Raw genomic sequence first — 25832 nt, 5'->3', positions numbered from 1 at the left:
ATGAAATAGATAAATAAAGGAACAAACAAAGATGAAAGGTGACAGCAAATACTCCCCATGGCTTAATACAAGCAAAAGTACAATGGATACTAATATTTCCAATGGCATATTGTAAACCACACAGCATTAATAGGACACCTAATACAAATGCATATTTTGCACTATTCCTCCATGTTCAACTATAACTGCATGAAGTAAAGGTAAAAACTTTGCATTTTTGCAAAGCACAAAAATTGCATTTTTGCACTTATTTCTGTATGTGTATTGATACATGCTTACACACCCACATTCTGCATTTCATTCAAAATATAATGACAAAGCGTGCAACATGGAGAAAAAGACTTGATAAAATTCATATCCACAACAAACAGATTGTGAAATGCTAAGTTTATTTTCTAATGTCTTATACATAATTTACACTGGCATTGCACTGTATAAATACACTGGAATATTATGGCCTATCTCACAAGTGACTATATTTCTCAGACCTCCTAAAAATAACCTAGTAAATGGAAATGAGTTGTCAGACATGCTATTTTAGTGAGAGTTCTTGGAAAAAAGCAATACAGAGTTACTGTTTCTGCACTTAATGCTGAATTAACTGTCCCACTGCAACTGCCYGGCCAAGAAGAATATAATTTTTTTTTCATTTTCTAATCCATTGCAGTTTATATATCTGGTTCAAGGCTGTAGAGACTGAAAATATGTTTCATATGAAAGTAATACAAAAAAGAAAAAAATCAAGCCATGTATGAGGCTTCAACCACGGACTTCCATTAAGTCACTTATTTAATATTTCCTCTTAGCATGGTCTGGCCCTGTATCTCTTTCTGAAAGGTGCCTTTTCTCCTCTAAGGGGGGATTTAATAACAAGCCTTGTTTGTTGCTGGCCTGGCTGGTATACTGGAATCATGCTTTTTTAGGCCAGAACATCAAAGCAGCCCAGAGCACAGCTTTTCAGTGCCAGACACCACCAGAGGTGAACAGCAGCTGAGGGTTCATATGAGGCATCATTTTGAACCCAGTCCAAAGGCTTTTTATAGTCACCCTTTTATCACCTGTCCTCCCAAGTCACCAAGCCCAGTTGAGTTCAGGAGAACCTAAGTGCAGGGCAACCTGTACCCTTCACACCTTCAAGAATTCAACATAACAGACATTTCAGAAGCTGGAAAATCCTACTCGGCCTGCATTATTCCTGTGAACCAAGCCTCAAACGAGTAAGAAAACAAAGCTCAAAGTTCTTTGCAAAGACTTTTGCTTCTTTTCATAAAAGCAAGAACATTTATGTTTAGGGCGGAGCTGTCATATTACTGCAGCTTGAGCTTCTCAGAGAATGAGTTTTGCTTTGTGATGTTTCTTCTTATTAAAAACAAATAAAACTCTGCTGGAAATAAATGAAAGGCATATCTTATTTTGAACAGACTTCTAGTTGCATGTAAGTTCCTATGAAATATATGGAGGCAGGAATGAAAAACAGACCATATAGCTGCTTCTACATGAAAGATTTGCAGGTGTTTCTCTCCTATAAGAGGGTTCCTCTTTCATAAATGTAAACTGTATTGCATACCCTACAATAAGTGCTAACATTTCTGCACTAGTGCAATATAAATGACTGATGTAATATTTTCTATTGCAACAAACCAACACTTATTAACTAGAATGAAATAAAAACCTAGGATCTCATTACTGTTTTCAGTGGCATTAACAAAACCAAATACAGTTATTGTACAACATTAAGACTGTATTAGAGCAAATTGCTAATAAAACAAGTTAATACTATCAAAGAAAGCACTTAGAAAAAAAATATATCCTCTTCTTACTTTCATAAGCTCTTTTGTACTTTGATTTTCCCTTGGTATCACTAGAAATAAAATGGTTTTCTTCAAGCAGGCTATCCATTTTGCTAATTTCCATCTCTAAGAACTAGACATGAGTAAATCCTTTGAAGAGACATTACAGTCTTGTTAGTAATGACTTTTTCTTTTTGATCTTTATAGCAATATATTCATCCACATGGAATTTGAGGGTATTGTATCATGTTACTAAACTCATATACTTTAAGGACTTCATATTATCCATGACTAGCTTTACCACTGCTGACTCTTTAATTAAAGCAGAGGGAAGCATTCCATTTTAGTCCATCTTCATGGGCTTGGCACTCTTTAAAATATCTAGAAAATGTTCTGTCTTTCCATGCTGTACTTGAAAATTCTGTTTCTTTATAAAAACAAAAAAAAGCCAATTAAAAATGTTGTATTTTTCTGGGGTTGTGAACACCTACATACACAAAAGTAACATGAAAAGTTACTTTTGCTATTCACCTATGCAAGGAAACTAAGTATGTTTATGTCTTGTGGAGGAGGGAGAAGATGCAAAGATAGAGATCTTCAAGAAGTTTCAGGGGAAGTTTAGAAAAGAATACAGAATGGGGGTTATATTCTGTTGTTATTTAAAGCTAAATCACACAGTGATTCAAAATGCCATTTTGAACGTGTTTGCACAAGCAGGCCCAAAAGTTTGCAAACACACTGCTTAGAGATAGTACCTTTGCTCAAAAGTTTCTGAAGGGCTTTTTTTTTCTTGGCAAAGTTCTTATAGCACTTTAGCACAGCCTTTACACAAATAAACCCAAATTTGTGYGGGATGCAAACCAGGTATGAATTAGAAAAGATAAAGTTTGCAAGACACACGATAGTACCTTGTAATTCTTATTCTGATGCATCAAGATTGTCAGGGTAGAGACCTTCTACTTCACTACACCTACTATGGTGGAGTCCCAGGCTACAACTGAGTACAGACACGAGAAAACCAGCCCTGTTTTAGTAACAACACACCCCTGTCATGCGAATTCCCAATTTGCTCAAGTCCTGTAGAGGGGATGAGGGTATGACTATTGAACGTTCCATATTCCATTATACAAGCCAGGAACTTACAACCAGTTCGTAGAAACCCTTCAATTTGTGACCTCTACCATGAAAAATTCAGGAACACATCAAGCTGAAGTTTTCTCTTTAGTCAAAATTTGTCCAGTGTATGAGGAAATAGCAGTTTTATTTAAACGTCTACATCCTTGCTTCTGCCTTTCACTGGTCTAGCCTGTGTTCAATGCCACAAGTCTTACTCATGTTTTGAAATCCATATTTCAAATTCTCTATGTGAGAATAGCCACAGATTCATCAAGGAGAACTCGTCAGGAACTTGACATGTCCTACCTATACCAGAAAAGGACTGCAGTCTGTTGTAACTGTGACTGCGGGAAAGTCTAAGACACCCATGGGAGAACTAACCTTTCATTTTATTCTGCCACAAATTATTTCCTTCTGCGCCTTTTTTTTTTTTTTTTTTTTTTTTTTTTTTTTTTTTTTTTTTTTTTTTTTTTTTTTTTTTTTTTTTAGAATAATATATACCACAGGATGTTTAGCCCTATTCCCAGTGATCATTCCCAGATGAACTCAAAATTAGACATATATGTGTACACTTTTCCATAACTGGGAGTTAARAGCCCTAGTGGTTTGGAAACAATTTTAAAAGCAATGAATACTGCATCAGACTTGAAACACATGGGTACCTCTTGAGCCATTCTCCTCCTGAATGCTGTAACAACTGTTGTCTCAGCAGTGAAGAGAGAAATCTACCCCTCTACCAGAAAAGGCTCTGTTTTACTCTCCAAGCAGATTGGGAAATTCTTATCTCTATTTTCTGTCTGCTACTTCCTGATCTGACCAACGATCTCTGCACTGAAAGCTTATTTCTCTAGTCTTTACATGTTAACCAGTTAAGGAGCCACAGCCAAGATGTGARCATCTTCTAATGGTATTTTTCATATTTGCTAAGAACATACATGTGGAAAACAATAGAGGACAACACAAAACAGTTTACTGTGACACTTACTTAATTTCAAAAGAGATGGACAAAAACTCTGCCAAATTAACTTCTAACCACACAAGTGTCCATCACTGTTCAATTTAAGTGCCTCAAATCTACCGTGGTGTCTCCGCTCCTTAGAATGARAGAACTCAAGCCTTGTCCTACTAGAGTAACCCTGCCAACCCCTATCCCACTTTCTGTGATCATGAAGATCCACTTACATTTGCCTCAGCTCCTGGCTAATCTATATCAACCAACGTTTGCACTGGATATAGTTCTGGAAGCCTGGCAATGTTTCATAACAATGTGCACCAGGTGCTTCTTTCCTCTCACATTTAAAAGAGGGTTCTGTGCACTGAGTATTTTCGAGTAAACATGGATACGCTGTCATTTACCTTAGTTAGGAAAACAGTAATTAAAAATCATGGGTTTTCTCCCTGAGTTACTGCAGCAAAACTTGCAGCACCCAGAAACTAACAACCAAACCAAACAAAAAAACCCAAGTCTGAAATCACATCTCTCACTCGAGGGTGTGGGGAAGCTACAGATCTGCAAATACGTGTGTATCCTATCTGGAGTCTTCAACAGCAGGGATAGCTTATGCTTTCATTAACATCTATGAATTACACAATCTGGTATTGTTGGCTCAAAGGCCAAACACATCCCTGAGGATGCCCACACAGATGGTGCAGTACCAGCTAAGGCAGGCCAGGTAAGCCTGTGTGTACCCATCCCACTGCCACAGCTGCCTCAGGCACCAGGAGCACAAAGAGGTGAAGAGTCCAGCACACCCCAGCATGACATCCAGCCAGGACAATGGTAAACCTGGGTGCCTCAAGGCCTCTTCCAGATACTGCATACCCAGAACCAATGACACAGAAGGATTTTTCTCTTTCTGTGYTCCTAGTCAATTTTTAAGATCTCTACAAACTTCCAGTTCACCTTCTAGGGGTCACTGAGTAACTTGTTCTTTAGCCAAGTGTAAGTGCTTGTGGTACACTCCTGCATTTTTCACTTCTGCCCTTGTGAAATATCCTGCAGAGACAAGAATATTCTTTTCTTGGATCAAGATGGGTTCTTTTTTTTTTTCCCTGAAAGCTCACAAGGTGTGTAATCAAAGTTGGCACTGGAGCATCGTAATTACGAAACTCAGCAAGGAACTTTCACATGCATTTTGTGGACTTCAGATTTCTTGTTCACAGAATATTCTTGCTGAGAAAGAAGAGATCATAAGAAGAAGAAATAAGTTCAGGAGACAGAACCCAGACTGGCAGTAAATTATTTTTCACTTCTGCCTTTAATACCATGGTCAAATTAAGAAAAAGTGACCCTGTATTTGTAACATGTTTATTTGAGAAAACATCCTAAACTCCTCAGATGTAGAACTGACATGGGGTATGGGAGACCAATGAACATGGAAAGGAGGGCTTATGTTTTTGTTTCTATTCAGAAAAAAATATGTATCTGTGTAAAATCATAGAATGCTTTATGTTGGAAGGAACCTTTAAAAAAACACCTGGATCCACTGCCAACACCACCCTTTCAAAGGCAGGGATATCTTTCATTAGACCAGGCTAATCAAAGCCCCATCCAATCTGGCTTTGATCACCTCCAACAATGGCGTATCCACAATTTCTATAGCCAACTTGCCTCCAGTGCCTCACCATTCTCTCTGAGTAAAGAGTTTCCTCCTAACATCTAATCTAAACTCATTCCCTTTAATTTAAAACCGTTCCTCCTTGTCTTATCACTATATGCCCTTGCAAAAGGTCCTCTCCCCTTTGCTGCAGGCCCTCTCTAAGTACTGGAAGGCTGCTATGAGGGCTCCCTCGAGCCTTCTCCAGGCTGAACAACCCCAAGTTCTCTCACAGATGAGATCATCCAGGCTCCTGATCATCATCGTGGCCTCTGCTGGAATTACTCCAGCACATCCTTCTCATGTTGCAGGTCCCAGAGCTGGAGAGAGTACTCCACATGGGATCTTACCAGCATGGAGAAGAGGAGAATCTCTCTCCTGAACCTGCTGGCCATGCTTCTTGTGGTGAACCCAGAAAACAACTGGCTTTCTGGGCCTCATGCATATATCGCTGGGTCATGCTGAACTTCTTATCAACCAACACTACCAAGTCCTTTTCCTCAGGGATGCTCTCAGAGCCATGCCTGTATTTGTGCTTGGAACTGTTCTGACCCATGTGCAGGAGCTTGCACTTGTCCTTGTTGAACCTCATGAGGTTGGCACCAGCCCCATTTAGGCCCGTCAAGGTCCCTCTGGATGGCATCCCTTCCCTCAAGCCTGTCAGCTGCAGGCATCATCTGCAGACTTGCTAAGGGTGCTCCAATCCGTCTCTCTGTGTCACTGATAAAGATGTCAAACAGCCCCAGTCCCAACACTGAGCCCCGAAGGATGTGGCTTGCCCCTGGTCTGCTCCTGGACATCRAAGTACTTGAAACAGAGCTAAAGAAAAATAGCAGGTCTGTAACGTTATCAGTGCTAGCTGCTTTCTGCTGAGCTGAAGTGACCATTTTCACATCCTTTGAATCTATAGTGAAAAGATCATTACCATGCTACTCCTGGAAGGCAGTCCTCCTGCAAGTAAGATCCTTTGTTATGAATATGGAACAGATGGAACCAAATCTATCTTCTCCATAGGAACAAAAACACTTACAACCCAGCTCTCTCTATTAAAGACTGTACTAAGCTCCTTTATAGCACTGGCTTTCTGTGCACTGCTGTGAGGTTTTGACTTTATAGAAAAAGATGCTTCATAAAAGCAACAGTTCTTACTCCTAAACCAAAAGCAGCTAAGAACAGTAGAAGACGAATGCAGTGTTTAATCTGCATGGCTCCTTGGAGATATGCAAATATTCAATTACTGTTTTTTTAAAGCTACAGAAAGAATTTTTTCTGAGGAGGAAAGCCAGCCATATATTGCAAAGATTGTGCATCAATGCCAATGAAGTACATAGAACATAGTAGGCTACTCACTCTAATAAAGGTTGTATCTACCTCTGTTATTGCAAGAAATAACATGGATTCTTTTTCTAGATATGTAACCATGGATCAAGATGACACTTCTGCAAAGAAATCTGTATCAGTCTTTCAAAAATTGACCTTTTTTGGAAGGAGACAAAAGCCCCTGAAATTAGATTCCCATTAACACACACACAAAAAAAAAAAGATTTAATGCATCAATTTATCTCCAGATATTGCATAATGTAGGACCTATTTCCCAAGACTTTAACAGAAAGTACATCCATATTACAACCATTAACTTTGCAAGCTGAAAATATCACAAACTGTTGCTGAAACTGATTTACCTAGTGACTCTGCTCACTAAGCAAGTACATGTAGAGGATCTGTCATTTCTCTTCATCATAGCAATAACAAATGCTTATTCCTAGCCGCATATACACTTAGTTATTGTTTGTATCAACTTCTCATAAAAACCTATACAACCAAAGTCAGAGCTCTCTTTTACTCATAGTTTAATATGCTAATACATTTACCATTGGGCTGCTTTTTCACAATAATTGAAATAAGGATTTCTGTGGCAGGATGCTTTGATTCTGACTAAATCAAGTCTTCAGGCAAATCTGACCCCCTCCAGCAAAGGCACAGCTTGCCTGAAGTCATAACCTTTGTTGGTGGAAGGGAACTGGCCTTGAAACAGATCATGAAGCAGATGTTTAATGCCAAATCAGAGTCTAGGGATACCCACGCTACTGCAAATAAAACTCTTCTGTCTGTTCAGTCATTTCAATTCCCTGCAGCGTAAAATATGAAGTTGCCAACAAGCAGCCAGTGCGCTACGCAGCACAGCAGGGAGAGCAAGGGCCACAGATGCACCAAGGGCTGGATAACTCCTTCATTAGCTCTGTTTTCCAGCCCAAGCCTCTGCCGTGACACATGGGCCCTCCAAAGAAAGGTGATGGTGCTTGCAAAGACAAGTTTCCATCAGGGCCAATTATAGAATTGGGAGAGAAGGAGTTTCAATATGGTTGTGCCACCGACCATAGTCATTAGTGGCTCACAAAAAAAGTGGGGTTTTAGAATTATTTTTCTTACAAATTTGGGCACTTACGATGCATGCTCATAAAAATACCCATCTACAGGCTCACAAAAAAAAAAAAAAATCCCAACAGCTTAATGTCTAATTCAGGGTTCTGCTGAACAGTTTACGAGAGAAGACCTGCAGGAAATCCTGTTATGAAAGCAGTGGGGAACTTCCATACCAGGAGAGGGTACAAGCCCTGCTGCCACCACCTATGTGAAGCTGGCCCTTGAGCAAAAGGCCAACACAGGAAAATGTTACAGCTATTTTTAGCTATAGATATTTTCAGCTATTATTTTACAGCTATTACTGATTCCTCCATCTAAATGTTTCCCTCTGATTAAAGTATTACCTGTCTGGAGACCCTTACTCTTGAGAAATAGATATTTAAAACTCTAGCTTTAAGATTTCTTTTCTTCTTAAAAGAAACCTCGCACTTTCAAGTTAGTTTCCATCCACATGAACACTCAATGAATGACTCTTTTATGCAGTTCTAAACTAACAGATGCACTTTGTGTTAAAATGAAGGAACAGCTAACAATACAAGACAATCTTAGGCCTTGATTATGGCAGAGTAGAAATGGGGTTCAAGTTGATGATAATACTGTATTTGTACTTAAAACACATAAACAACACAAAAAACCTGGTAAAAATACAAACATACAATTCAAAAGAGCCTGTTGACAAGCTTTCAAGATGTTCACAACAGAGATTGCATTTCCAGAAGAACTCTGTGCTTCATGTGCAAAGCATTTACAAATCAGGCCAGCTGTTTAAATACCTAAGTGACAGCTAAATACTTCTAAAGTTAATACTCAAATCAGCAATGCTAAACACTTCTGATGTATGACCTGTAATGAAATCTATTTATTTTACCTACTTTGGGCTGGGATCAAGGAATAATAGAGTTGAGGACACATATGTGCAATTTATAAAAAAAGAAAAAAATATAGAAACTGCATTTACCCTGGGTTTAGATGCTGGGTTTTGTTGCTTTGGGATTTTTTCTTTGTTTTGCTTTCGTTTATTTTGTTGCTGTTATTCTCTTTTAATTGAGCATTCAGGTATATTTTAGATCAGTGTCCTAAAGCATAGACAGAGTCCACTTAAACACAGATGCACCAAAACCAGCATCATTTTCTGAGGTTCAAGTCAAAACAGACCGTGCATATCAAATAATCTGCATGCACAGTTGTTGCGGTTTGAATTAATTCAGTGGGAGCAAAACACTCCCAAGTTCCAGCAAACCCCCTCCCCCCTCTCTTTTCTCCACCCGGGTCCTAGAGACAACCTTTTCCACAGAGAGGAAAGTGAAAAGAAAAGGGGGAAAAAACTATTTATTTAAAAAATTATATAAACACAAAGAAAAAAAAACCTGTGGAATCAGCTGTTAGATCCCAAAGCCTTTCTCTTCCCTCCTGGGAGTAGCTTCCCCTCCGGGTCCCCAGAGGGGTTTGACAGAGTCTCTCTCCAATAGTTCACTGAAGGATCTTTCTCCCTGCCGTGCCACGAGAATCCTCCAGATCCCAGATGACGAAGAGGAAAAACAAATTAGAGGAAAAACAAGTCCAAAAAAAAGCAGAAAAAGGAGCAGTCCCAGGAAGAGCAGCTTCTTTTTCCACCGCTGATCCCGAGAGAGGGAGCCTCCCCAGAAAAAAAATCTGTGTCTTGTCCCTTTCCCTCCCATTGTCCTTGAAGGGAGGAACATCACCAAACAAACCAGAGCAGTCTTGACTATCATGTATAGTTACAGAAGGGTTGTTTAACTTTCCTCTAACATAAGCAGATGATAGGAATACAATACTCAGCTAACCTAGGACAACAGTCATCACAATTTTTTTTAAGTCCAATTAAATTGAATAAAAGTAATTTTTTTTTTGCATCCAACATACATCCACAATCTCTATTTTCTTTTCAAATCTGAGGCAAAGCTATCAGTGGGCATTTATGTCTAAAACTTTAAAAACCTGTTTCTTCATGAAAGGGTACAGAAAAAAACCCCACTTTTTAGTCTTTTCCCCCCACTTCTCTCACAAAAAGTTATTATTTTGGAGTCTGCTTGATTCAGCCTAAAATATATTTGCTTAAGAGCTAAGGCAATTTCATGGGATTTTCTGCGGCCRTTTTATTTCTGTGTCATTCACTACTGGTTGTTTTTTCATTGTTTTTGTTCGGTATTTTTAAGAATGTGCCYGAACTTACAATTTCACCTCATATTTGTAAGAATGAAATGCAAATTTRCATGTATATATTAGTACACAGAATACCATATGCTGTTCACAAGCACTCCATGGAAAGGCATACCTCTTTGAGAAAATCCAGCTGTATTCACACAAATGCTAAGAGTGTAATTTAATTTACATTTCTAGAGCACAATGTTTCTCATTCTCCTAGTCAATATAGTTCCAAAAAATTTCCCTTCCTTTTCTTCCCATAACTTAAATGGGCAGCAGGTTTCCCAGAAGATTAGTRTTTCGATTAAGATTGTATTTCATGCAAAATATTCTATAATTCACTAAAATGAAAAAGTCCTATGCAGAAATATCTCTTCTCAGCTAGATTAGCATATTAAGATCAATTCTGCCTAGATAGTACTTTATAAGAACTTTCCCCAGGCTAACTCTTAATGTACATCTTTTCAAATTAATCCGTATTTTGGTTAGAAGGAATGCCATTGTCTCTAATCAGAACAGCAGCTGGCATTTCCAAGCAGGGACTGGCTCAAGGGTCTGGGACCCTCACACCACAGTAGACACCAACCACCGCAGGTAACTGCAAAACTAGTGGAACATTCACTTTGTCCCTCAATGAAGAAAGCAGCAACAGCACAGAATGAGAGGCAGTGGGGAAAACTGTAGGGAAAACGAACATTTTGTATTTTGCTTCCCAAGGATTTGGGTAGCAAACTTTCTGAGAAGTTGATACATTTCCTTGAGGAAGCTGGAGCACATTTTGCAGAGAATGGCTCCTTCTGCCATTTACTTCAACAGGACAGATATCAGTGGGAATGTCTCTCTCTAATGCACATCCACATTTGTTACCACATTTGTTACCAAGAAGGGAAAGGGTACTAAGCATAGAGAGGAAGTAAAGAGAAGACAGACACACTCTACCCCAACAAGTGTCACAGTCTCCTGCCTAAACTAGGGCTAAATTTATCTTTAGTGTAATTTTCCTTTTGTGAAAACTTGTAGTGATAATGCATGGTTATGCCACAACAAGAAGACAAAACAGCTGGTCAGATCAGCCCATAGAGCAGAATGATAATCTACAACATTCTTTACTGGCATTTAATATTACAAATATCTTGACTTGGTAAAACTTCTTAGTTTGTGAAAACATTTTTATAATCACAGCAGCTAAAATCTTCAGCACATAATTTTTTGTCAGTTATCTAAGCAATATTTCCCAGAGAACTTGTGGCGTCTCCTTCACTGGAGATATTCAAGAACCAGCTGTACTCCATCCTGTGACATGTGCTTTAGGATGACCCTGAGGAGGAGGCAGGTTGGACCAGATGAACCACTGTGGTCCCTTTCAATCTTATCCTTTCTCTGATTCCGTGGTTCTGTAATATGAGACTGTTTCATACCATTATTTTATAAGTATACAGGTGTACATATACACATATGCATGTACATCCATACACATATACATGCTAAATACATGATAAATATAGGAAAAAAGGCCGGCCAGTTGGGAGGAGAACAGTTACAAATATTTTGTCTTTTTGGAAGAACATTATCTCTAAGACAACACTCATCCTTAGGAAAAAATCTAGTAATAGATCCTATGCTTATATTAAGCCAGGAAGATAATCAGGATCACAGACCCACTGTATTCATCAGCTCCCCATATTGATTTTGGGGAAAGAGAGGGCACATTAATGCCATGACACATGATTTCAAAAACCTCCATGGATCAGAATCACCCATGCAGAAATCTCTTTATGTTTGATGCTAAACAGAAGCCTTCCCTATTACATTTGAGTATTAGCCATAGGAAGCTTCTCAGGGGAATAACACTACCTCTACTGATTTTATCGTGCCCTTTTCTTATGAAATATTTCAGTGAAAATAATTGGAATCTAATGATGCTTCAGAGGAGTCTCTACACGAAAGAAAGAAATAATAGGAAGACATGTTACGTTTGAGACTGCTCTTTCTTTTCACAGGATCCTTAGGCATCCAATGGGAGCTCAGAGCCACCAACCAATTATTTTTCTAATCTCTCTGTATCAAGTTTTTTAGTCCTTCAACCCTTGTTTGTCTCCTTTGTAGCAAACATTTTTCTCTAATGTTTTGATTTTTCTCTAATGTTTTGATTTTTTTTTTAATTTTACACCATGCTAAAATGCAAAAGTGGAAGCAAAAATGAAGACACCCATAACAATAAAATGTGTCTCTTTTTTAATACCTTGGAACATGATAAGCTCAAAATGTAGTAGGCTAGGAAATTGATTTTGTCTGTCTGAAACACGTGAAAGTCTGAAGGTCAAGTTGGCAGTCTGCCCTGCRTTGCTGCTAAATCCCAGAATATTAATTTTGACCTCTTCCTTACCATTGTAGTAATTTCTTTGCACTCCCTACCAAGTTCATGGAGTGCTCCTACAGTGCTCCATACAACTACTTGCAGAAAATGAACAGGTCACCTGAAATATTTTTTCCTGGAGATCCACACAGAACTTGTGAAGCCATCTTATGGAAAAAAAAAAAAAAGGCATGATATGGGCAAAGGAAAATGAAAGCATGAAGACAAAATGAACCAAAATGTGCTAAAACAGCAGGCAGAGAGATATCTCACTCCTCCTACTGGAAATCTGGACTTGCCAAACAATTAAGAAATGTGGGTCTGGTTTGCTTTTTAACCTCATTCTGCTTTGTTGAGTAACCTGTTTCTGTTTTTAAAATGAATTACACCATCTTGTGTCTCCACTGTATAATTTTATCTAGGAGATGACAAATCATGCTGGTTGTGATGGTCTAAGCTGAAGTGAAATACAATTTCCCTCAAATGAATTGCCAAAACTGTTAATCTTTATTTAAATGCCCATAATAACAGTTTTGTTCTCTGTGGCAGTTGGGAGAAAAAAAAGTCTTCCAAAAATCATTCTGGCAGCCAAGTTGCTTGCTAATTAAACCTTAAGAAACATTTGTGATTAATATAAATTACTAATTCCTCTTTTAATGCCTAAATGTGACAGTGACTAATTTACACAGTTTTGCTTGAGCTGCCACTGAGTATTTCAAGTGGGACAGCTAACAAAAGAAATGCTGTTGCACTGGTGTATGTTTCTAAGCACATCTACCACAGGTGCAGATGCTATAGATGAGGAACCCTATAGATGAGAAACCCTATCTCTGACAATAACTTCTAACCACACTGGCTGATTGTTCTTCTCGGGATGTGGAGAAAGCACCAGCAGTGAAACTTACCCAAACACTCCCCTTTCTTAAGCTGGAAGTGGTACATATTCTACAAACCTGGAAGTCAGTTAAAACAAACTGAGAGGGGGCTGGTTCTTATGCTGTTTAGTCAGTGTTTTTAAGTGCTGCACTGAGAGACTGCTAAACTCCTCCCAATTTCATTTTGAAACTCAGCACTGCAACAAAGCACGTGAACTGAACTGAAACTGAAATAGCTGTCAAGGAGATGCTTCCTTCCTCAGAGGTAGCCTTGCACACATCGTTCAAGTGAGAACCACGTAGGAGAGGTTTTACACTGCCACTGGTGAAAAATAAGTAATAWCCACATTTTAATGCTTCAGACAACTGGTTCACCAATCATTATCTTTGTCTTATTATAAATATACTTAAAATGTATTCTTACACAGTCATTAATTTGAAACTCCAGTAGCATTATAATTTACCTGCTTATATTGAACTGCTAATAAAATAACTTTAGAAGTCTTGTGAAATACAAGAAAATTTGATTAAAAAGATTGCCAAAGAGAAACCAACCCATATCAGTTGCCCACATATGAACTATATAACACTGTTATCATCATCATCATTGCAACATACCTTTATTTCTGAAAAACATGTTTTGTTTCTGCACCTCTCTTTGAGAAAGACAAACATTCAGTACCTTGCTGATGAGCCTGTGGACTTCTGATATGCCATTCCTCCCTTTAATTTTTTTATGTTGTTTGTAGACAGGATCTAAGGAAGTTAGATCCCAGCTCCATGAAGAATCAATGGAAACTGCATGAATAACTTCATGCCCATGGGGAAAAACAAATTCATGACCTATTTGTGCATCACTAGCCTGAAGCAAAGAGGTGTTATTACTAAGTGTTCACCAAGAAGAGAGGCTGCATTCTTTCACAGTCCTGAAGATCCTAAGAAAGGCACTACATTCAAGGCAGACAGCAAGTCCTGCTGCAGTTGCTGTTACAGATCCTGACTTCAGTCTCAACATGGGGCTCTGTGCTGTAAGATAACAGTTCAGTCTTCAATGCCTCATATCTGGACATCAGCAAGACCTCAAAGTATTAGAGAGAAGTAGTCCACATATAATTACAGGTATTGAGATAAAAGAAGATGACCCAGTATTACATAAAGCAGACGTATCCAAAAAGCACAATTAAAAAAGAAATCCAGGMTCTCATCTCCACAATATCCTTGCTTATAACTCCTAAGACATAATGTATGTAAGTTAAGCTGTTCTGGTTTATTTTTACTTTTATTTTATTTTATTTATGAACACATTTTGAACACTACTACAACTGAATTGTCAGGGCTCTTCAAATTGATTAATATGTCTCCATTCTGATAATCCTATTAAGATAATTAATAACTAAGATCATTTCACCCCCAGAAGATCAGCAACAACAAAGTTGTTCCCCATCTCCATCATAAGGAGCTTAGTTACATTTGTGCGTAAAGGTACAGTACGAGTGAGATTTTGATACACCTTCAAGCCATTTGTAATTCCCAAAACAGTGCTGTGTCTAKCTGGCTATTCCACTTGATACTTTAAACATTAAATATCCATGATGTAAAAGGAAAGCCAGGGAGATTTTAGAGGCAGTAAAAATCTCATTTGGCCAATAATGTGGATGACATACTGCTTTTCTGATGGAAAGTGAATACATTTGAAAGAAAGTGAATACATTTGAAAGAAAAAAAAGATTTTTTTTCTGTAATTTTTCAGAATAAGGCATTTCTATGGACTTCTGAATACTCTTGTAAAAACCTCCCAACTTATTCTGGATAATTTATACTGACTTGCCAAGAATCTTGGAGACAGATGAATTAACTGCATGTGCTGTTTTGAGCCCAGCGTACTGGCCACCTTGTCTGAGTACATATTACTTGGAATTCTGTAACATTGTTCTATTTCACAGCCTTCTCTAGTATCAGAGGGTTAGGTAGATTAGAAACAAGTTTGCTTCATTTAATTTCAAGTATATAAGGGAATACAGAATGTTGAATACTGACTTATGAAACAAGATCATCAGCCAATTGCTCAGCATGTGGAAGCATTTTTTCACTGAGGGAGTTTGGTTTTGGTCTAGTGATTGCAGGCATGCATATATAATCAAGTTTGTATCATGACATATASAGTATCACCCAAGAAAGTGCTGCCTTGGTGATTTAGTCTGAGGAAACAGGGCGGCTTAACATGCTGATGACATGGAGGCAATGAAGTACAACACTGTTATTCCAAATGTCACTGCTATGCTATTTTTATTTCACATGGCATCTGATCCATGTTACAAAATGTATACTTCCAATAAAACAGCTCATTAAATAGGTTTCAGTTTGCTCAATACTCAAATTAGAACACTGTTACAGTGTTCTGTTACAGAGTTATAAGTTCTCAGATAATTATTAATATTACTCTCCACTTTTGTGAATCCCTKCATTCACAGAATGTTATCAATCGCATAACATTCCAGTGAAGTACCACTGCAATGAGTCTCACCCACGAACTAAGTGGAGCCACTTCTGAGATGTTAAGTTGTAGCTGTTAAACATCAAAAYGGATTTAAAGAAGAATGATGAATGGTCCATCAGGATTTAAAGGRCTGTGAGCAATTCATTCAATTGTACTTCCAGCAGAGCACTGAAATTTAAACACTTACTTTAAAGAAAATTGCAATGGGATTTTTACAAGAATCAGAAATGTAAAAAAGTACGTCACCAGTAGGGAACATTTAGACACATTTTGTCTTAGGGCAGGTGCCTCACATACAGGTGTGTCCTTTATCCAAGGTCTAACCAATCTGTCTTTCTAATGCTTGTGATCTCATATTTTCTGATAACAAAACAACTCAATGCATGCTTTATTTTTCTACAAAATGAACTGGCCTTTGTCAAGCAGCTTACATGAGAAAGAAAAAAGAAAAGAAAGCCTGGTTTTTCATTCTCTCTGTGGTCACTCCTTCACTCTTCTAATGTCCAAAATCAGTACTTCAGTAGAAAGCAACACTGATCTTCACAGAGGGGTTAGACCTTATAAAATATGCTATAGATCACATGCAGAGATGCAAGGGGAGTACAATCTCCCCTCTTTTATTTTTCTGTTGCTATCAGGATCTTAATGGCACTTCAATATTTGAAGCATGTGGATCCAAACCTTCTTTAAACTTGCTTTCTGAAAGATATTCATTCCCTTTGAAAAATTCCAGCAATAGAGATCARTGTTTCCATGGATTCTATCTTCATTTTCTTATATGCATTCTCCTGAGTCCCAAATTATTCAACGGCTTTTAACAATCCCTTTGAGGATTCTAAGAACACAACCAACGTCAAAATCTATTAGACATTGCTGATTATTTCTGCTTTCTTTTAAGCAGGACTAGCACTCAATCTTTCTGATGCTGACCAGAAAACTGGTCCTTTAATCTACACACTAGGCTAAGCATGAATCCCCTTTAAAGGTCACCTTCCTTGTCTGTCTAATGTTACCACAAAGTATATTTTTTAAAGTACACGTTTATCAAACCCTTTCAATTGCTTTGATTTAATTCAGAAACATCTCAAGTGATTCTAGTAAACTAGCTATCAAAGCAGGATTCAGAGTAGAGTGGCATGTCTGATCCCACTGCTGTCAAAGCAGCATCAGTGTTTATGTTGATCAGATCTAGATTAAAGGTTAATGGGAAACCTGGCAATAAACAATGTTTATTCAAAAGAGAAGTGCAATTAACATGCTAAAAATGTTTGTGATTCCCTCTGCATCCTTTAATAATGTTCTTTAGTTAGCCTTCATTTTTCAGATTTTGGTGGAAAGCGGGATATCCAAAGAGAGAGTTCCAAAAGGGATCATTGTGTTTTCAAAAACCAGTGAGGAAATATAAGTACCAGCAGTACTTGAATCAGCTAACAGCTGTTTAATTGAAGACAGGCTGCCTTTTTTTCACTTGCTGAAAGAGMAATCTCATCTTCACTTTCAATGCAAAATACATGCTACTTAGGTTAACCACTTCAAAAACTAGAATCAGTTTTTAATAAAAGTTTAGTCTATGAGTAAGTAAAGTGACTTCACTGTCCCCAGCATAACCTAGGTATGGTTACAAGACACCATCAATCTCTAATTTCTCTAAAGTTCACACAACTCAYGAAAGCTGAACTTTGTCCCAAGTCAAACCTTTCAAGTCCCAGTATTTATGAATTCAAAATGGAAACACATCCAAACCAGGCCTTTTAGAGCATGTAAGTCATTGGTATGAGGGGAAGAAAAACCCAAAAAGCGGTTTTCTGAAAGATATTTTCATACCACTGCTCACTGAAAAGATGCTTTATTAAGAAACTATATAGTTTAAGTGCTGGATGATTTCAAAAACTGAAAGTAATTTCTAGAGTAATAGCAGGTAAATATTACTGTACTACCCCAGATGGGATACACCAACAAAAGCACTGATTGATTTACTCTAAAAAAAGTAAATATTCTAMGTGATGTAACCGAACCATTAGCCAAACTGTCTATAATAACCTTTGATTGATTCTTGTACTCTTCAGGATGTACATGAATAGTCACACAGTTGTCTTTACATTATTTCCTTTCCCAGCAGGAATATCTTAAGTAAAGTCAGGCTCAAAATCTGAGAAACAGGGTATTTATGCCCTCAGAGAGCATCTCCTAGCAAGAGACCTAYAGTCAGCAGCATAAATAACAGCTTAAACCTGATGACACCAACAGATTCTGATAAAGCAGGACTTCCAGGTTTCTAACAGGACAATAAAAAGAGAGAGAAGGGTAGTTTTTGGGGGGAGGGGGCTCACATTTACCTTTTCTGATAAGACAAAATTACAGTACACAGTCTTTTTGTTCCTGCTCCCACTACATCAAACTAAACTTCTAACAAATGTGGAGATCCCTAAATCAAATAACCATCTTACTGTGAGTTGTGCCTGCTCATGCAAAACATTGATAAGCTGAGCAATGAGATCTATGCACCTGTTTAATATCATTCTTCTTCAAGCGCATGAAAAGTATATGCTAAAGTAACTGTTAATGAATCACAGAGTTCAGATTTGTCAGTACTTTTCTCCTGCACAGTATCACAGGCTATTCAACCTTACCTCTGCAAAGTCACCTTTCTTAATTCTTGCTATACTGAACCCAATCCTAAAAAAGTAACAGCCAAGCTAGCAATCTGGAGGCTTCCAGGGTCTTAGTCACATTGCCAGGTCTGTGGTAATTTCCATGAAAAGTGAATACTGCACTTCCCATGTTAACTGCTGATTTATATAGGGATATAAATCCCTATATAAACTYACAGTTCTTCCCTGTGAGTTAAGACTTCTAAATTCCGCCAATAATTCTTCAATAAAAATCAAAAATCCGGAACCATCAAGCAGCAGCAAGCAGTGGTAGTTTTGCATCCTGTCCCATATGCAGAAATTCAGCGGCTAAGACACCTGGAGAAAACATTTCAAAACAGGTCCTACCTCAAATATTTCAGGAGGAAAGCCATGAAAAGGCACAGGGTAAGTCAGCAATAATGATTTGAAATATGGTCACAGCTTTGAGACACAAAGACAGTAACCATCCCAAAAATCAAACTGTTCAAGAAAGATGGAATTGCACAGCATAGAGAAATTGATAGAGAATTGTAGCAGAGAATTAAGAAGAACACTACAAAAAAACATTCAACTCTTAAGCAATCTCAAAAAAATAGTAGAAGAGGGAAAAGAGAGCAAATTTAACTTAACTGTCATCAGGGACTGCTACTGGCTCAACAAGAGCTCATCTAGAGACCTTATTAACACAACACACTAACTAACTGCTTAATTAATAGGCAGAAGTAAGAGGTGAAGGTATTAAACCACTTCTTTTCYATTACTCTTTTTTTCCTTAAGATCCTTGCAATAAGAGAAGCCTCCAGAGAGGTGCAGAGAGATGGTCAAACTACATGACAGCTAGAGAAAAATGACAGCAGCATTTAAACAGATCCATAGTCTTTGGATCATGGTGAGGACAACTTCCAGACACAAAGATGGAACAGAAGAGAGACAATTTTACATTAGAAATATGCAAATCATAGGWATTCCTATTGAAGCAGCAGCTAAGAATGTCAGAGTGGAATGTAATTTGAATAAAAACTTTCAGAATCAGAAATTTCCCAAAAAGACGGAATTAGGTCAGAGAAACAAGAATGATGAGGAACAAACATAAACACCAAAAAAATCAAGAGAACAGCTAATAGCAGGCTTACTGAGAATATATCGTATGAGAAAAAGGTGTACAGGGTGGGTACATGTTATCAACTACATACAGCTGACAGAACAGTTTTACAAACCGCGTGTTAACTTAGCTATAAACACAGGAGCTATTTAAAAGTATTATTTATAAGCATAATTAAATTCAAATCATAAAAGCACTCTATCCTGATGTGGTCACAAGCAATACAATTTCACCAAAGCTTTCTCAGCKGACAATGAGAAGCTTCATGCAAATAAATGGTGGAGCAAAGGCACAGTGATAACGACACATTAGACATGACAAAAAGAAACAGCACAAGCATTTTGAAATAAAACAGGACACACGCAAGAGATAAATCTAGAAAGAAACAGCAGCAAAAAAAAAAAAAGGTTATACAAATAAATCAAGGGTAAAACAACACGATTTTTGAAAGATGAAAGGAGCTTTTTTCTCAAGAATGGAGGAAAAAACACTCAAGTTATGTTTAAATATATATAAAATAAGGCCTAATAACTCCTAGCAAAAAGCTTCAGACTCTTGTGGAGAACAGGAAGAAGAGCAAGAAATCTGTGAATAAGAGTAAACCTACTTTTTCTTTCTAGAAAAAGGGCATAAACATATATAAATGATAACATTAACAGTGATCAAATAACTAAATAAACAACATAAAATCTTGATAAAAATAGCGTAGCTGTTTTATCCATAGATGATGACAAATCACTGAGCTTTTCTCTGAAACAACTGGACTGATAACCAGTCCAGTTAGAAAAAAAGCATATGCTACACCGTAATATTAGTAAAACATTTGGCACAACACCATTGCTTTCAAGAAAAGAACAATGTTCTTTAGCTTAAATCAACAGAACAGCTTGGTTTGGAAACTGAGGTCAGGATTCTGCAGTAATCTGTACCAGCCTGCTTCTAGCCACACCTTCCTTATTTTTCATTTCAACAGCCCTAATGTATACTTGCCAAATTGGTCACTAATATTTTTACTTAGCACATTAATAAAACGAAATCATCCGCAATTAAGTCAASACAATAGAAATTACATGCTCATTTTAAAATTTATAATTATGTAACATTATACRTTTTAGGAATCTTTTCCTTCCTAGTTTTACAGTTCATCTCACCTTGCACAGTACCTCACTTTAACCTGAATACCGAAACTTGTGTTCTCTTCCAAAGGACATTAAAATCACTATTGTGACATTATTTTGTTTATGCTTTCTCTATATTTCATTTGGTTTTGTTTCAGTAGTAATACTGTTTTGTTTGTTTTCAGACTAGAATACACTAACCTGAGATGAGCACCTGATAAGAACTAAGTAAAAATTGAGACTTCAGGTCATGGTCTACTATTTACTTTATCCAGCCCCATACTGTGCACACCCTAGCTAAATAAAAGTCAATTTCTCTGTAAATATTTAATAACCTTTTCTTCTTTAAAAAGCAAACTCAATCATTACTTTCTGACTGCATGACTTTAATGTTGAATTCACTCAATGTAAATTTGATACGAGACAGTTAAGACTTTTTTCTTGCATTATCTTAGAACGAACATGCAAAGAAGGGAGATCCAAATTCATTTGATCAATATATGAAGGTAATAGCATAACAAAGAACAGTGGCATTTTCCAAATGAACAGTTCAGACAAAGAGACAGTGATTGTTCACAAATTATTTCATTTTCTGAAAATGATGAAAGCAAGAGAGGTAAGTCACATCCTTAAAAGGTAAACTGTGAAGCTTTTTGACAAAGCATCAGACAGTAATTAAGCTAACCAGCCACTTCATATTTCTGTTTTTTCAGAGACTTTTCAGAGTCTACACAACATATTTTTTAACCCTGTAGCAGAACATGCCAGACTGATCATATATAGTCAGCCTTCCCTCTCTCCTGCAGAGAGGGCAAATGTTTCAGATCTGCTGAGCAAAGGAAACCTTTCACGGCAAAGCAGTAATTTTTTTAATATGCAGATGCAGAAAGGTAAAAAAAGTGGTTTCCACAGCCTGAACTAGCACCTGCATACTATGAGGAAACAAGGAATACCATTTCACCATGYTGTTTCTTCACCATCGACTAAGAGAAAAACATTCCAAGACAGAMAACTGTGCCCTAAGAAGGTCTGCATATTATTGTTAGCTCACTGTACACTGCTTCCCTGACATTTCGGCAATGTCAACCTTGTTCACGTCCTCAGGAGAGCAAAGGATGAAGGAAAAAATATTTAAACTATAGAAAAGAAGGAAAAATGCTTTAATGTTACTAAAACATGACTGAAAATTTAAYTTCAGCTAAGCTTAGCTTAAACTAATACTTTACAATTTTTTGCCATACTTTCCTATTTTTTTTTGCTATTTTACCTTTAATTTAAAATAATTCCATATGAATGCAGTTGAATATCACAAAAGTCTTCGAATTTTAAAGTATTTTGGAACTGCTTAGAAAAGAGCCCTTGACAGWTAAATGACTCAGTTAAATGAATATTATAGAGTTTTAAATGAAAGTTATATGATTTTTAGTGACATATTGAATTTGAGCACAAATGAGAAAAAACAGGCATAAGCAATTGGTATGTTTAAATAGTAATTTCTTCCTTGAGAGTTCAATGGATTTCTGCATGTTCTAACAATGAAGCTATTAGCTCGACAGCCCAAGCTGAGATTTTTTATACTGTTTTTCCTTCACTTTCATGTTTTGTTTTTACCTCTATTAAATATTTATCTTTTTCCTTTTTTAAAAACATTAGAAAACTGATTTTCTTTTCCAGAAAAAGCACGCCATTCTCGTGCTACATTTTATTGCAACCTTGTGATGACAGACTTCATTCCTTAGCTTAACTATTCCTGCTTATTTAACTGATGATGCTCTGCAACTGAATTAAAAAAAAAAAAAAAAMCMAAMAAAACAAAACAAAACTCCATAAAAAAATTCCATTGGAATTCCAAGGTTCCAAGGAAGCCTGATACTAGAATTTTGAATGACACAGAGCTCTTGCCAAAGTGACAAAAGTAGGACTGGGCCAACACAATACAGATTTGTTTATCCTTGAACATTATCTGCTTAATTCTGATATCTTTATACTACTTCTCATATCAAAACCCAGTTCTAAATAGCATTATTTAAAATACTCTTTTTAGTATTATTTTTATTATTGTGCTTCAGCACAGGAACAAAGCACATTTTTTTCTGATGATAAAGCACCAGTCATTAGTGGTTTTTACTTGATGGAAAAAAAATTAAATGAATGGGAATCTATCCACTAGAACTGTTACTTCCCTGTAGATTATAGAAGGGAAAACAAAAATCTCAATGTTGGAGAAATGAGGCTGAAAACAGGGATCATACATACTCAGTTTCTCTGGTGAAATGAGGTGGAATRACTGTTTCACAGTAGAAAGGCTAGCTATGCATATGAAAGCAATATTTATTGGGCTTTTAGCCTGTCTAAAGCTTTCAACTCTATAGTCTAACACTAAAAACAGAAAAAAAAATAAAGCTGGAGCAGTCAAAACTTGTTAGGAGAGAAAGCTACAGGTATCAAACAAGTTGATGAAATAAGATCTTTGTTGGAAGTATTAAACTCATGAGATAGTTGAAATGGAATAAGTTGCACAGCGGAGCCAAGGAATCAGTTGGCCTAACCCAMTGTGTTTCAACCTCTTGGTGTTTTCAACTTCCTTTCACCCACATGCTATCTCCTGCATCTCCTCTGGGTGATGCAGGTCTCCTCCCTTGCTTGCCTCCTGCTCCTCGAGCAGTTCMATCCCCATGCTGACAGAAACAGCTCACTCATGAAAAGGTCAGGGTAGGAAAGGAAGGTCAAAAAAAGGAATCACTTGGCTAGATACCATGATTATTTAGTCTAAGAAATTACAGATTTAAATATCACTGGCCTAGGGACATCGGCAGCATAATACCACTTAAGAATTATACAGACCTCACTTTCCTTGGGTGAAAATACTACAGAGACAAGAATAATTCCTCTAAGTAAGTAAGAAAATCTGGGTATTTCATATGCAAAGGATTAATTCYTTTTCTTCAAATTTGTGGATAATTTGGATCTTACCCTTCTTGCCCCTACTCTACACCTCAGAGTGCTGGAACATATATAATAAATTCAATGGTGCATTTTGCTTTAAAAGTCAGCTGTGGTTCAGTGAACAGGCTGAAAAGCTATTACATGTGAGAAAAGACGCTATGATTTAATCTCATTTTCACTAGCTAGATTCCTAGCTAATGTATCTGGGGATAGTTTAAGCCTGCATTCAGTATAAGACATCTGCATAATACACCATTTGCCCCGCTGTATTTTCACAGAGTATAGGTGAAAAATTAGCTGGGCTTCTTATACTTGCTGTGCAAGAATTGGTAACTCTCTCTATACTTACAGATGTAGAAATATTCCCGGCCTGGCCTGAACTCAAATCCCAGYGAAAAGGGTGTGAAAAGCTGGAACTTTTCCGAGAACTTCAATGGTCCATTTGGGGAATGCGGCCGATTACACTCCCACCTCTTGAACCCTTTGGAAGTGTGATCACAGGAGCTGTAGCCATCAAAGTTCACCATGTACAGAACATAGCGTTCGGTCTTGTCTTCTGGCACTGAGTCTTCATAGTGAGGGCAGAAAACATCCAGGTAGTCATTGATGCAGACATCGATGTGGTAGTCACCTCGCTGGAATCTGAAATCACAGGGAGAGTTCAAAAGTAAGCATAGTTAGATGACCTTGTTGCAGGGTGACATTGTCATAAAAAAGGCATCACTAATGGCACTTCATTTCACTCCAGCCATGCACATTCACTCTCAAAAATGACCCTTACAATTCAGCAGAGCTATCAGAGACTGAATATGATCATAGAACCTTTTGGATAAAGGTTTTGCTCTATTCTCTAACAAAATGGTCTGTTGCTATCATCCACCAAGTTATAGGCTATCTTTCCCTATGATTTATTGAATAACAAACAAACGAAGTGTCTTACTTGTTTTTTTTGGTTTTTTTTTTTAATTGAAGAAAGAAGCAAGAAACGGCAAAGAAGACAAAACTGTATCAGCCTTCCCAAATTAGYGTCTATATAAACATCTGCATATGCATGCAAATAAATAACCCAAACATATTCTTTTCTCTGAATCAGGCAGTAATCACCCCTRTGCTGAAAGCTGATTTGACTGCAAGTATTTATAGTTACGAACAGGTTACTCTTTCTTCACAATTAGTAGCAGGTTGTCAAGATGCAAAGAGTCTGTATTGCTTTTTAAAGAGATCTGAAAAGCAGCGCCTCTCCTTTTTGCCAAAAGTACACATTGGAGATGTTGCTCTGTTCAGATAAAAGGATTCTGGGATACRAATTATCAGCACTCAGCCTAATGTGACAGATTTGAATGAGTGCCAGCTGAGAAACTCAGTGCAAGGCACCAGCACAGATGCATTTTATTATTGCTGTTGTTATTACTGACGACTCCTTAGAGATGTGGCATTCTTCTTTGCTGGGGTTGAGGAGGGTTTCCTTGTTTCTCCCCTGCACATTTCMCTTACATTTCTTTTCTAATGCCTGCCATAGTGTCTGGAAAAAACTATGGGGACTAATTCACTGCCTTCATGGGAGCTTATCCCATGATGAATTTWACGATTCCATAAACCAGGTCTGTGTGTTCATTAAACTCCCTGGGGCAGCTAAAGAAACCAACCACTGACCTATTCCCCTTCAGGCTGACTGGGCTACTTGCAGTTTCTCTCTTTCACGGCTGCAGTTTTCAAGTGTACCACAGAGCAATAAAAAGGCCATGACAGATTTAACTATAATACTTCTTTTTAGCTGAGGGGCATATTTTAAACACCTGATGGGGTTGAAATCTGCCATCTGGATCCTTCTATCTAATTTCAGAGAAAAAGCAATCATCTGCTGGCCCTCCAAGGATAAATTCAGTGCAAACTATACCTTTTCATGTCCCTACAATAATTTAACTTCAATAAAATAGCTTTTTAAAGGGGAAAAACTGAATATGCATCAAAGCATGATATATCTGTATAATTCCAGCACAGCCTCACAGTTCCATTCTGCAACATGGAAAAGCCCTTCTGAACCGCAGCTCTTCCAGGAGAATTTACATTTATCAAAATTGTTAGTTGATATATATATATTTCTGTAATCCAGTGCTTTCAAAATCTGTCACCTGAATAAATACTGTCCTAACACATTTGCAAAAATGCATTTTTTTCAAATTGGCATCTGTTTTCTGACTTAGTTTACACA

At 37.4% G+C, this 25832-nt stretch overlaps 1 protein-coding gene across 1 annotated transcript in view; it reads right to left on the bottom strand.

Annotated features, from left to right (window-relative positions):
* EFNA5 (ephrin A5) overlaps positions 1–25832 on the bottom strand; it is a 208342-nt gene that overhangs the window by 15908 nt on the left and 166602 nt on the right. The window contains exon 2 of the mRNA XM_057367534.1: positions 23970–24262. Within this exon, the coding sequence (XP_057223517.1) occupies positions 23970–24262 (293 nt within the window). The remainder of the gene's footprint in view (positions 1–23969; positions 24263–25832) is intronic.

Source organism: Malurus melanocephalus, unplaced genomic scaffold (genome assembly GCF_030028575.1).
Source record: "Malurus melanocephalus ecotype Western Australia unplaced genomic scaffold, MMel_1.1 scaffold_80, whole genome shotgun sequence".
Classification (NCBI taxonomy): Eukaryota; Metazoa; Chordata; class Aves; order Passeriformes; family Maluridae; genus Malurus; species Malurus melanocephalus.
The sequence above is the reverse complement of the archived record's forward strand: the minus strand, read 5'-3'. Positions and strand labels throughout refer to the sequence as shown.